The sequence below is a fragment of the Seriola aureovittata genome, chromosome 12 (genome assembly GCF_021018895.1).
Source record: "Seriola aureovittata isolate HTS-2021-v1 ecotype China chromosome 12, ASM2101889v1, whole genome shotgun sequence".
Taxonomy (NCBI): domain Eukaryota; kingdom Metazoa; phylum Chordata; class Actinopteri; order Carangiformes; family Carangidae; genus Seriola; species Seriola aureovittata.
This window is the reverse complement of record NC_079375.1, coordinates 13,657,414-13,671,189: the sequence shown is the minus strand read 5'-3', so window position 1 is coordinate 13,671,189 and position 13,776 is coordinate 13,657,414. Positions and strand designations below refer to the sequence as shown.

General features: G+C 38.7%; 1 protein-coding gene across 1 annotated transcript; it reads right to left on the bottom strand.

Annotated features, from left to right (window-relative positions):
• Window positions 1–3,489: 3,489 nt before the first annotated feature.
• Window positions 3,490–11,368, bottom strand: dsc2l (desmocollin 2 like). Its single transcript, XM_056392178.1, has 16 exons — window positions 11,012–11,368; window positions 10,708–10,798; window positions 10,361–10,569; window positions 10,166–10,270; window positions 9,557–9,712; window positions 9,110–9,254; window positions 8,863–9,017; window positions 8,581–8,715; window positions 8,245–8,430; window positions 7,877–8,124; window positions 7,534–7,676; window positions 6,829–7,050; window positions 5,801–6,022; window positions 5,402–5,517; window positions 5,023–5,298; window positions 3,490–4,580 (listed from the first exon to the last, which is right to left on the bottom strand). The coding sequence occupies exons 1-16, from the start codon at window positions 11,048–11,050 to the stop codon at window positions 4,383–4,385; spliced, it is 2,646 nt and encodes an 881-aa protein (XP_056248153.1). The 5' UTR covers window positions 11,051–11,368; the 3' UTR covers window positions 3,490–4,382.
• Between the last annotated feature and the right edge of the window lie 2,408 nt (window positions 11,369–13,776).

Sequence of the window (13,776 nt, the reverse complement as noted above, 5' to 3'; positions counted from 1 at the left end):
CAATACCTCAAACGAACGGTGTAACAAGTAATTTGAGCCCGTCGTTAGTGTATGAGAAGTTTGAAGGTGCGGTGCATTCTGCCAAATGCTTCTTTAGGAGTAGTCGTTGTGATGACAGTACAACCACACATATCATATGAATTTGTAAAAGCCACCACACTTATTTTTCTCATAATTACATTCCATCTTTAGTAATGGTCGATGCGGTTACCAGAAATGCCATATTATGTTTATGGCAATAGCCTTTGAAATTAATTTCAGCTGTTTGTTACCAACATTTTGATTACTGTAAATAAAACACTGTTCAATTTAAATGACAAAAGCATAACATAATCCCGCTTTGAAGTATGATTTAATTGTGATGTCTCGTAAAATATAATTATATTTTTAGAGCCTGTTAAATATACTATTCATTAAAAATGTGAGTTTTAAATAATCCATCTTGGCAGTTTCTCCTGCTGCACTCGAACACCAGCCTAGAGAGAGGTGGTGGTCAGCTCCAATCTCACTTTAGTCATAATGAGCATGGAGGTGCGATGAGAAGCCTGATCATGTTAGATAAGTGACACAGAATATCAGTGAAGGGGACTAAGAGCACGTGATACCCGCACAGTGTCTGGCATATGCCACATCAAGGCACGATGAGGCTCCTGTCACAGCTCGTCACATCACTTCACTTTAACTGGGCTGTCGTGGCTTCACAGCTTAATTGAAGTGATCTCAGGTGTTTGGTTATACATGTGACAGAGAGAGAGAGAAAGTGTCTTGACTGAAATCAGCCACCTTCTATAAATATCCCCCCTCAGCCGCCTCCACAGCAAGTGTTCAATTCAGAGGAGAGATAAGTGTGACACCTAGTGTCCGTTGTCGTAATAGCATCTGGGGTTTTGAGCAGAGCCCTGCATGAGGAAAGTGTAAATGAGAAATACATGATCAGAGACACGTGAGTCATTTGAAACAATACATAATTGCACTCTTTCATGAATACAATACAATCATTTCAATAAAGCCATTTTGCATGCAGTAACACACGCTTCCAGCGATTACATAATTCCCAAACCAACCTAAATCCCATATATACATGACCCGGTTTGTGCTATCCCAAGACACACAACGACAGAACTACTTTGTCATGTGCATTGATAGCAACTGAAACATCTTGCACATGCCACTTAAAACTATAAATCCCGAGGCCAAGTCAACAGGAGGTTAAGAAGTTTGTGCGCTCCACGTTCTTGGCAGCTCAAGGCACCCCTCCATACTGAACTCAGATGGAGCCAAGTGTCCTCAGACACTCTGGTGGAGGGTGAAAACATCCTATCTGGAGAGATTGTTTTCACAGTATGCCGAAAACTAATTACAAGCAATAAATTAATTTCACGCTACTGCTTTAGAATTAATTGCATCTTTACAGAAGTGACTGGAAGTGATGGCTCAAGCAGCTCTGATAAGGGTGGACACACTAAGTGGTCTATTGAATTATGTGGCTTATCAGTGCCATTGCTTTACATGGGGATGCACTTGATAATGCTTTAAGAAATTATCTAAATTTCTGGTTTGTTGTTGTTTTAATTGCTACTGAGGTATTTTTGTCATGCAGCTCCCATGGCGCACGACATATGTTAGGACAGCTGAGCATGTTGTTTGGAGTGGTAGGCCGTTACAGAAATGTTTCTTTTACACCGCATAACTATTTATATACCTGAGCATTTACAGGGAAATTGTAATTTACTGAAGTGAAAGAGTGAGGCAGAGTTAGGTGTGTCTTATCATAGAAGATCTGCTACTGTCAAGTCAAACTCTTTCCTCCCTAGTTCGCAGTTTGAACCTAGATGATACATTTCACACTCACTGAATGGTAAGTGCCTATAAATAAACTGTGCGTTGTTCGCTTGTTCAGGAAACATTTACTCCGAGGTCTCTGAGATCATCACTGTGAGCACTTCCTCAGTCAGAATGTCCTAACAACCCAACACAGATCATGACCTCCTATATCTGCCTCTGGAGTATCTGGCCCTTGGTAAAAACAAAAAATTATGTAATTCGTCAGAAATATATACGTTTTTTTTTTTTTTTTAAATGCTCATGGATTTGTGTCGTTGCAGATTACTAGAATACCAGTCATACACAAAAGCTTTTATTTCTGCAGAGAATAGTAATTAAAAAGTGAAAAAAAAAGACTGTTTATTGATGATATGGGTAATTGAGCTTTGAGTCTGTGCTTGGAGTGCCTTCTTTAGATATTTGGGTTAACTGCTTATTGTCATTATTTTGAGTTATGTGACTTTTCAAGATTCTCCTAATTGGCCCCAGTGGGATTTTGAGCAAAAACCCTTGATGTTCACATCTCGTTCTCATCCCCCTGTAATTGTGACAGTATTATTGTAATCTGCGCGGATAATATTGTTGTATTTTTAACAAGATTCCAGTGTTTCATCATAGCGAGGGACTGGTTTCATTCCAAGATTTAATTTCCCCCTTTTTTTTTCCTGCTCTCTGCTGTCATCTTTGATACTCTTCACCACAATCACATGACAGATGGTCCTCTTCCAAACCATATAATTATATTTCCGGCTTCAAATTCATAATTCATCACATTGATGCATGATTTGCATGTCATCAGCAAAAAAAAAAAAAAAAAAAAAAACTGGTGAATTGTTTACTAGCATCAATGCTTTTTTAAAAAAATATATTTTCTATAAATTAATCATCTGTAATCTGCCAAAGCGTAATAAGATCAAGAACTCATGGGGGATTTCAATATGGGTTTCAATACATTTGTTATACTTTATTATTCATTTATGGAGGTCTGTGTCTATTGCAGCGAAACCTGTTATCTACAGAATCTCACCATTTGAAAGATGTTAATGATTAATTAGAAGTGACATTATATGGACCCTACAGTGACTCTCCTATTACTGGGAAATTTTTCACAAAACAAATTACAGTTACTGTCTGGATAAACTTTATGGCAACAGGCAGAGACAAGATTACATAATTGGGAAAGTAAAAATGACACCAACCAAAGTTCACCAACCTGATCAGCAGAAGGCTAGAGATAAATATTTGCTAGGAGGTGAATTTAGGAGGTAGTGTGGCAGTAGGTGAAACATTGTCACCCCCATGTTATGTAAAATCAGAGTGCCACTCCTTGTAAATCATTCACCAGAGTACACCTAGAGATTGAGCATAATGAACAACTGTTTCTGCTCTAAAATGCTGGTCAGTCTATCTGCCAAAATACATCAAAACAGCACAAGCAAGCTTCTTTTTTTATTTTACAAGTTAGTGTTTATTTAAAAAAAACAACTGCTGTTAACATGGGATCAAAGCTTTGAGCAAAGCTTTTAGTGCATATAGTTGAGTTACAGTTTTCACTTTAAAATGCATAGTCTGCTTAATAACAAATTTATTTTATGAATCTTATTTGAAATTTTATTTCCTTTTAAATTAAGCTTATATAAAACTAAATCTGACACAGTGAAGAAATTCACCAAGCACACACCCTCTTTAATTACCATGCATAATTACAACATGAACAACTTATACACACATATGGGAAAGTCAGATCCCTTTTAATTATCAGGTTCATGGATATTTTTCTGAACTTTTTAGCTTTCCCTCTCTCTGCTAATTCTTGCGTTCAGACAGTTGCAGGGAGTGTCAGTTACACCTCACTCCTCCCATTCACACCCATGTGCTGACTTTTGCAGGATTACTGCCAGAGTGTTGCAATAACTTCACCAACAGAGGACTGAAACTACGCCCAGTAGACTGTCAGGAGTTGCGCAGGAATGTGTTTGCACTGACATTTACTGTATCTTTTCGAAAACCAGTGGAAGTCAGTCAGCATTGCTGTCTAACACTGATAAGTAAATGTAAGAATGTAATCTGAAATGAAGTTGTGTCATTGTCTTTTGTCATTTAAGTGTTTCTTTTTCTCAAAAAAAAAATATAAAAACTATCAAATTGAGCAAACGGTTTAAAAGCATCCACACGTACATTGTATCATCAAACTAATAATACCAAAAATACCCAAACTTGTTACTAACTGATAGAAAACCCCACAGCCCACAACTTCGTATATGAATTCAACAACCATCATAACCCTGCAATAATCTGCAAAATTTTAAAGGCAAACAACACATTAATACACAGTAAAACACAACATAATAAGTATATACAACATAGTTTTCAGTGCAAAAGACTTTTACCAAAAAGCAGTGAAAATGCAATAGCAGAGCAGTGCATGCACACACTGACACCACCTGCTTGTTCTTTTTCTCATTCATGTTCAGGGGCATACCAAGCATTAAGATCCCAGGCCAGTCTACATCCTGCACAGTCAAAAGTAAACACCATTATTTTCAGCGTTTCATTGTTCATGTCTTTTTGCAGACGTCTGCCAGAGTTTTGAACTTTGGTCCAAGTGTGTTTAGGAAGTCGAGGTTATCAGTGTCGCCATAGTCACTGCAGCATCCCACAGAGCCAGCTGCAGAACCCACCCCCTCAAACCCGTAGCAGTGGACGATGTCATCTGCGTACCGTTCGTCCCCTTCTCCCCCGAAATAGGCCAGTTTCTACAGAGACAGAGTGGAAGGGAGAGGAAGCTTGTTATTACTCTTTGTGGACTAAAACCGGGTGATGGGGAGGGGAGATATTGCACCATGTGATAATACGAGGCTGCTCAGGATATGACTGGCAGTCAGATATTACACAGCGAACAAACAACTCACCAACAAATTAGAGACATAATATTTCTCACCAAGAAGTTCAGAATTATTAAAGTTTACAGAGGATATGTTCACAGCTTAGAGAGCGAGATTATATTACACATGAGAGTTACCTAAGCTCTTACAGATAACAAAGAAGGTATTAAACCTCTGAGAAAAAAAAAGGTGCACGCACTGGCCACATTTAAATCTGCCACTTTCTCACACTTTTTCTGCTAACATCCACTCTTAAGCATTTCTTTGTTGCACTATATATACGGTATATATTTCTGTATATAAACAACATTACCTGGTGTAGATAGTGGCCATTTGTTTGCCAGGTGTGAAGAAGATTCAAGTCATGGGGGAGGAGTTCGGGGACATAGTCAACACAATTGTCTATATACTGATCTTCAATGTGTTGAGTATCATATTGAGTCTGGCCAGAATATATATTAGTTTGAGTATTATATATCCCGTTCCCATTTTTGCTTTGACCTCCAAATGCGGCCATGTTCTTCTGCGACAGCCATTCTTGTTTAATCTCCTTTTGTTCAGTGGAGGGGACAGTGATGAGACTAGGATCCTGGGGAGAAAAACAACAAAACAAAAAAAAGCAATTAGGCAACAATTAAATAAATGAAGAAGAGAAAAAAAAAGGGTATAAGCTTTCATTATTATGTCCTTACCACTTCATCCCCTTTGCCCTCAGTGTTTGACGCGAGCAGGATTCCTGCACCGTCTCCTGTATCTTCAATGTCGATGTTGTCCCTCTTTGTCACGCAGAAAAAGGCAAGGAGTAGAACTGCAATAACAGAGCAAGAATGATAGAAATGAGTGCACATGGAGTGCATTTTCTAATAAGAAAAAATAAAAAAAATGCTCCATGTGCTGTAGGCATCACAAGAGTGAGCATAATGGTATTGTGGTGTGCAATATACAATGCATAATTCAGCAACAACAGAATCTTAAGCTTTCTATCACTCTTCCTGCACTTTTACACATGCATGAGTACAAACCTGTTCCATTATCTACACAGTGCAGCCTACACAATTCTGCTGGCAAGAGTATAGCAGTGAGGTACTTACACAGCAGTAGGAGGAGAGCCAGAGGCAACAGCATAGCCAGTAAAGCCAGTCCCCCTAATGACACAGAGCGATCCTGGGCCAAGCACACTCCATTCCTGCACTCGCAGATTCTTACTGTCACCACCTGTACCTCACCAAATCCCTGCAGATCTTTAATATCCACGGGAACCTTGTACAGCCCCTTGATAAGCTTTTTGGTAGGTCTCAATGTAGCTGCAGTTTCTGAGGAGGAAATGTGTATTAAAAAAATAAATGAATAAACCAACCTCAGGTTTCTCCAAGATATTGCAACAGAACATTGTGTAGACAATTCTACAGTGTAGAACTTGAATTTAATGTTTCAGAACAGATCTAGTGTTGATTATGATGATTTCAGCAAATACTTTTTTAAACCTTTTTCTTGTTATTACTTTTTTGACAACCATTGTTACAAAACGTAAAATTAGCTCTTAAAATTGTATTTAAAGAGCTAATTAATTAAACTGTAAAAAAAAAAAAAAAACTGTATACAAAGAAAGAAGTGACAGTGAATTCCACCTCAAAGTACTATGTCGTTAATATGTTACTTGTATGCAGGACCTTTACTTGTAATGGACTATTTTTAGTGTGTGGTATATGCAACTTTTATTTGAATGATGTGAATTCTTTTCCAACACATTTTATATTGGCATTAGCCTCAAAAATTAATTTGAGTTCGAATCCCGCATCAGAAAAAAATTTATTTGAGTTTCAGTTAAGGTCTAATACCGGCTCTTGGCTCTTTCTCTGGAATGCTTCTGTTAGCTTTTGTGGTAGCAGTTTGTTTTGATAGCTTTCACCAAAACAAAGGTGTTTTTGGAGATGGTAAAGATATGAAAGTATTACTGAGACTTGGATTATGTTGTGCGGATAGTTTTAACGTTGCTTACAGAGCTTGTACAGATGTTTTTTTTTACTGTGACTAAACAAGTATTTATGCAAACTGTCCCATTAAACATTCACTCTGTCAGACAGAGTTAGATCAAATGGGTAAAAATACAACCACCTACCATTAACTCTTGTCAGAGACCATTTGCCGTCGTTGTCTGATGGCAAACTAAAGCTGAAAGGGGAAGAAAGGGGAGCCTCGTCTTTGTCTTCAGCCATAACCAACACAGACCCAAGCTCTCCGTCCTGCTCACATATCACCAGCTCGCCAGTGAGGGGCAGTGGCACGTTGTCGTTGACATCCTCCACCTGAATGATGACTGTTCCTGTGCCTGTTTTGAGGCCTGGAATACATAAGTACTACATTAGTACACGTGTTAGACAAAAGCGGACATGTTGGTACTGTGAGAAAATGTGATAGACCTAGTCAGTCGAATTCTGACATCACTTGGGCGTCAGTTACTCGGAAAATTCAAATTCTGGGCTAAAAGCCCAACTTCCAACATAATACCGGGCAACTGTGAGTCATTGTAAATATCATGTTGTCAACAGGTGTTCTCAAGGTGAGACAAAGCTAAATCACGCTGTTTGTTTGGACAGATACTGGTGAGGGTGGAGCTGGTGTTCTTAACAATACCATCAAAAGACGTGACAAACATGCTCCCCTAACATTCCCAAAGCAGCATTTTCTTGGTGACAGTATGATGGAGTGAGTTTATAAAGCAGGTAATAGATGTGAATAAGAAATGTGGTAAGAAAGCAGTATTGAAGGTTGTTACGTCTTTGTCCACGGAAAAGCAAGTGCACAGCATATACAAGCAACTTACTAGCATCAACAGCCTTCATGGTGATGTTGTAAATTCCATTCTGGACAAACTGTGACTCTCTGTCGATTGTGTTTGCGACCCTCAGCTCTCCTGTACTTTTGTCGACATTGATCCAGGAGGCTGGGTCTGTGGCCTTGTAATACCTGAGAGACGGTGGAAAAATACATGTGTATTACAAGCATATTTTTCAGTGCAGCAGTCAAAGTCTGCCCTCCAGTGTTTAAGAGACGTAACATAATCTTCAGCTGGGGTCTTGAGGATTAGCTTTGATTGTGTCTGTTATTGGCCATACCACAGGAAAAGTTCATTTCTTTAAGACACATTTAAGTATGTATTTACTTACATGATCCCATTGCTGCTCTTGGTCTCAGGATCTATGGCTTTGTAACTTCCTATCAGTGTGCCATTTGGTATGTTCTCTTTGACGATGAAGCGGACAGTAGGAGCTGAGAATTCTGGGCCCTCGTCAACATCATTGACAGTTACAGCCACAGGGATTGACAGCCAATTGGCGTTTGCATTGCTCAGCTCAGCTTCGTTGCGGGCCGAAATCTCAAGCTGTACATTTTTGGTCTGCTCATGATTTAAGGCCTGGGAAAAGAAGGAGGGAGTGGGCTTTGGCTTTCCTTATGATGTGAGACTCTACTTTATGTCACGTTGAATAGTTGTACTACTACTAATTTCATAATAATAATACGAAATGTTACTCACCTTCGAGACATACAGAAGCCCCTCATTAGTTTTGGGGTCAGTTTCCATCCTGAAGTTGCCATTTTCATTTCCTTTAGTGATGACGAATTTTGAAATCCAGTTTGGTGTGTTTATTAAATCCTTGTCCTCAACCGGAATTCGAAGGATAAGTTTGTCCTTTTCATTTTCATTGATGCTGGTTGTATACTAAAAGGAAACGAAAGCAGTGTTCCTTAGATTAGACAACCAATCTTTGAGCAAAACAAGTTCAAAACACCTGTTTTTTATTTTTTTATTTTACTGTCACGAAAGAAATAAAGATAACATTTTTGTAGTCAGTATTTGCTAACAACTTACAGATGTTTCTTTGAAAGTTGGTGGGTTGTCGTTGATATCACCAACAGTAATTGTTGCTGTTCCTGTCGCTTTCAGACCATTTACTGCACCGTCCAAATCTTGTATTTGAACTGTCACCAAATGCTTGTCTTTTTCCTTAGGAAGAATGTGACAAAATGATATGAAGAAAAGAGAAATAATGTAAATTCAAATAATCCAAGAAACCAATATAAAGCATGTGTAGCGTCTCATTTTATGTTGTCTTTCTGAGTAAATTATTAAAACAATGATGGCAGAGCTCACCTCTCTGTCCAGGGTGTTAGTCACCGTGGTGATGACACCTGTCTGTGGGTTGATGGCAAACAGGTTTAATGCAGACAAGAGAGTATACCTGATTTTGACATGGAGGGTACCCTCTTGGTCTTTGTCTGTAGCATTAACCTTCCCCACCACTGTACCTGTGGTGTAAAACATGATCATTGGGTTTATTATCATTCCCACTGGGGGTCAAATACCACAGGATTACCAGTGTGCATTTCATGTACCTCACCTGGTTTGCTTTGCTCGAGAACAGTAAACTGCATCGAGTCTGGGAATTGTGGAGTATTGTCATTCACATCATCTATATCTATTTTGACGTCCAAGGGTAAGTCTGTCTCCTTTTTTGTGGTTTTGTCAAAAACTTGGGTCTTCAGCTGCAACAAAAAAATAAGTCAATTTTAGGTTAACATGCAAAAAAATCATCATCATAAGAAATTTAAAAAAGAAAATAATTAATCCTTTCAGTCATGTTTCAACATTACTTTACTTAGTTGCAACTTCTCAATTTTAATTTTTTTTCTTAATGTGATAGTAAGTTTAATGTCTTTTGTACTGTTGTTTAGAGCTTTAGGAAATTATGATGCAGTTTTATTTTGCTGGTTTGTGACATTTCATGGAACAAAAAATAAATTATTAAAAAAAGTAATTGTTAGTTACAGCCCTATTTCACACTCACCACAAACTGTGGGAACACCTCACGATCAATCGGACCGTGCACAGTCAACATTCCAGTGTCCTTGTCAATAGTGAACAGGTTAATTGGAGGCTCATTGCTACCAGGTCCACTGATCGTGTAGTACACGTTGTGCATGCCTGAGGAATCTGACACAATCTACAAGAGAAAACACATAAATTCCTACATATACAAGAAAACAACGAAAACAAACAAGGATTCTGTTTTTCATAAACCATCTACCAGAGTTAAGGCAACCCTCTGTGACTTATTTCAAATTGTAATACTTCAAAATGGATGAAGGGAAAGGGGTGAGGGAAAAAAAAAAACGTGATTCCATGATATCCTAAGGCAGATTCCAACTGACAGTCTGGTAATGCAGGTGAAAAAACATCAAAGGACTTAATAACTACATAAAGTCAGCCGAAAGTAATGTAATTAATAGGTGTGTCTGGGTGTGTGAATCAGATTATCTAGGGAAAAAAGATCATGTGACTAAAACAAAGATAATTTGTGGACTTGTATTTCCAGTAAAGACTTGAAAGTCATGCAGTGTGAAGCTGATATAGCCTACTATCTTAGAGTAGCTTGTGTTTTCGACATTAATATTACCTTTTCAATGTCTTTTGGAAAAGGCCCCGCGTCATTCTCTAATATGTTGAAGGGTGGGGGACTCCATCTTCTTTTGGAGCGCTTCAGGAAGCCTTGGCCTTTGTACTGTGGCATGCAAATGAAAGGATTTTTTTTAAAGTCCCGTGTGTACCATTCTGGCCTGTATAAACAAGGTTTACTGCACAGTAGTTTTACCTCTCTCTTCTGGAGTTGTCTGTGGACAAGGTGAACTTCTATCTCACTTTCCGGTCCCCTGCCGTCGTGAGCCCACACAGAAAATGTCCGCCCTCTTGTTGCCACAGATACAGTATTTACAGCCACTATCTCCCCATTAGTCTTTATTGTAAAACTCGGGTCCTTCAAAGTGAAGTGCAGTGAGTTGGTGTCGCAGTCGGTAAGTGTAACTGAAAGGCGAGAAAGAAAAGGTTAAGGAAAGGGAGGTACAAAGCCAAAGCGAAAAAAGCCATTACAGGAAAGGGTTCCAGGTGAAGCGGGTAAAACGGTAACATAACGAGTTAATGAACAGATTATCAGAAAAGTACCTTTTGTGACTTCGTATCCAGCCGGAATTGTTTGTGGCACAAGCACATAGAGATTGTTCGGGATAAAACACGAGTCCACACAGGACAGGACCTGAGGTAGAGTCGTTCTTATAGTGAGTTTCAGTTTATAGTGAGTTTGTTAATATTAATGAAAGGTGTTACATTACCAGCAAATAACATTAGGCTATAACTTTATTCCGTTTTAGTGTTGACAAGTTTAAAAGTAAAAGCGTTACATTTGTTTTAATAAAGACTTATGTTTTAGTACAGTGGATACTTAAAAAGAAAAAGAGACGGAACTTACCATCATCAGGCAAATGTTGAAAATTAAAACATTCGCCATTTTTGAAAACTTTTGATGCACTCCTGCTCTGCAGGAGGAAGCGAGCTGGACTCCTACGAAAGCGAATCGTCCAGAAAGTGACAGTTGATTGATTTGTGACGCCGTTTAAAGCCGAAAAGCACAAACTCGCCTGTCCCTGCACTTGTGCTCTCTGTGGGAACAGGCAGGGTTACCGAGAGCCCTGGTATCTGTCTGTCGCTACTGGCACTGACTCAACCGACCGACACACCTAGGCTGCCACACCCAGACTGTCAACCTCCCTGGTACGATCAAAAGGCGAAGCACCTTTGGGCTGTGCTCTGGGATGTGTCGCTATTGTACTGAACACGTCAACTCCTTAAAGTTTTCAAATATATATATATATTTTTTTTTTTTTCTGCCAGCAGGGGGAAACATTGTCTAAGTCTTTTGCCAGCTAAAGTGACTCCGTAATCAATTTTCATACTGTTGCAACACACCAGTACGAAGACACCATATAATTCCCCATGGAAGAGTTATGGTTTCATCATATGAGATACATATGCCTATAAAAGCAATAAAGAGTCTTAAAGGAACAATGCCATGTCTGTCAAAGCTGAGCAGGTGCTCTTGAAGATGTGTAGGCTGAAGAGAGATAGATGAAGTCATTTTTATTAGAAATCATCTATTCTATTTTTATTTATTTTTTACATTTTTACATTTACCCTTGGGATTATTACTTGTTTGTGTATCTGCTTGTCTTTCAAAAGTATCTGGCTTAAGAAACCTCACCCAGGTCCACACAGAGATTGACCCCTGCATGCCCCTCCTTTCTCCTCTGCAGCTCTGCCCGTAGGAGGAACAGAACTGGGCTCCTCACTAAACACCACAGGAATGTGAGCTGAGTGAAGCCTGGTGTGGGGGAGGCTTCGCTCCCACAGCGAAGCGCTCACTATCTCTATAAACTTCTGATAAACGAGAGAGTGGCCTGTGTCCTTAGCAACATGTTCCCATTTTCATCTAGTGTAATGCTGTAGAGCTTGTTAAAAGTAAATTGGGAAGTCCCACAACATGGGACTGCAACAGGAAAGGTGAGAAAAATGTCAGGAAGACAGTGTTGTTGTGAGTCATGGGTGTGGGCATAATGAAAGAGGCTGAGATCTTAACAGTAATTCAAGACAGACTCAGCAAAATACCCTCCTGTCTCTCCCAAGCTAAAAATGAAAGCAGGTTGTTGTTGCACTCCAGCTTCAGTGTGCACAGAGCACAAAGTGTAAGTGTGTGTGAACAGATAAACCTGTTGTGTTGCTGCTAATTCGTCTGATGACACTGTCTGACCTCTCTAATAGTCACAATAGACAAGTTTTAGTTCCTGTAATCAACCAAAGTTTTACTTTTCTGCTGAGTATCACAGTTTAAAGAAAGCCATTCGTTTGAATTTATACAGTTTGTCTGTTTGTCGTCATAGGTATTGTACTCGATGTGGCAATATGATGTTAGGAAATCTTGTGTGGAACTAACCATCTGCATGACGCTAAGAAAATATGTGTCAGGCCAGAACAAATGCTTGTAGATGTTTTCAGGTAACATGTTTAAAAAGATCAAAAACTAGTATGAATGCAGTTGTTGAGTTGAAATATATCCTAGAGGCAAGGAAGTTTTGCACCTTAAGCAGCTACTGCACCAATGCCACCACTCCCTTTGGATGAGTGCCAAATGACAGGCAGGGTGGAGCATACACGTAATGTGTGAGGGTTAGTATTTGGGTGAGACAAATTGCTTGGTGGTGTTTTTTTTTTCTTTTTTGTTGAGTGGTGTGACAAATGGCTTTTGATTATTAGTGAGTATTTTGTAATAGTCATATCCATTATTATTACTTGAATCAAACAGTCTATGACAACAACCCTGCAATAACTATTAACAAAATGAAGAATATACAGTATGTTCAAGCGTTGTTGAAAGTGTTTTACAGAGTGGTTGACTCAACTTTATAGTCAATTTATGCTATGGAATAGTACTGTGATAGACTGAGAAGTTTTTCTGTGTAACAAAAGCTCCATTATAAATACTTGAGGGTGGGATTTATCGCAAATCATATCATATTAAAACACATTCATTTTAGGGAGGTGTACTTAATAAACTGGCAACTGAGTGTAAACGCTGTATAGACATACTCACAAATACACAATTTATTCTTGATCTGGATGGTCTATATGAATTATTTTTCAATTCTGCTCCCAAGAACATTTCCTTGTCTGCTTAAAGTTGTTATGCCCTACTTTTTTAATATGGACTAATATGTTGCATGATTGCAACTAAAGCTTAAGATTACTATTATTCTGCACATATAAACCAGTATATACAATTGGTCAGTCAAAAAAAAAGGCTTCTACATGTCCACCAACAGTTTGACGGTACCTGAGGCAATGTTGTTAGAATTTTTTCTCAGGACACTGACATGTTGACATTTGACGTCCTTCATTAGCAGTTTGGTCACTCAGACTGGACAGATATATGACTCACCCAGATCATATGACATGTTTTCAGACTCACTGCTGTATTTCAGAATAAAACTTTTGTATCATTTTAATGATCTCTGTCAAATCTCTGCCACATTCATTACAGAGACTATAGGGGAAAAGAGTTGGTAGCTTTAGACTAATGCATAAGTATAATGGAATTGTTTCTTCCTCTCTTTCTGTCACTTTTTCCAACGTGCACCTTTTTATTGTTTCTTTTGCATCATACGCTTCCATCGAAACCATTGT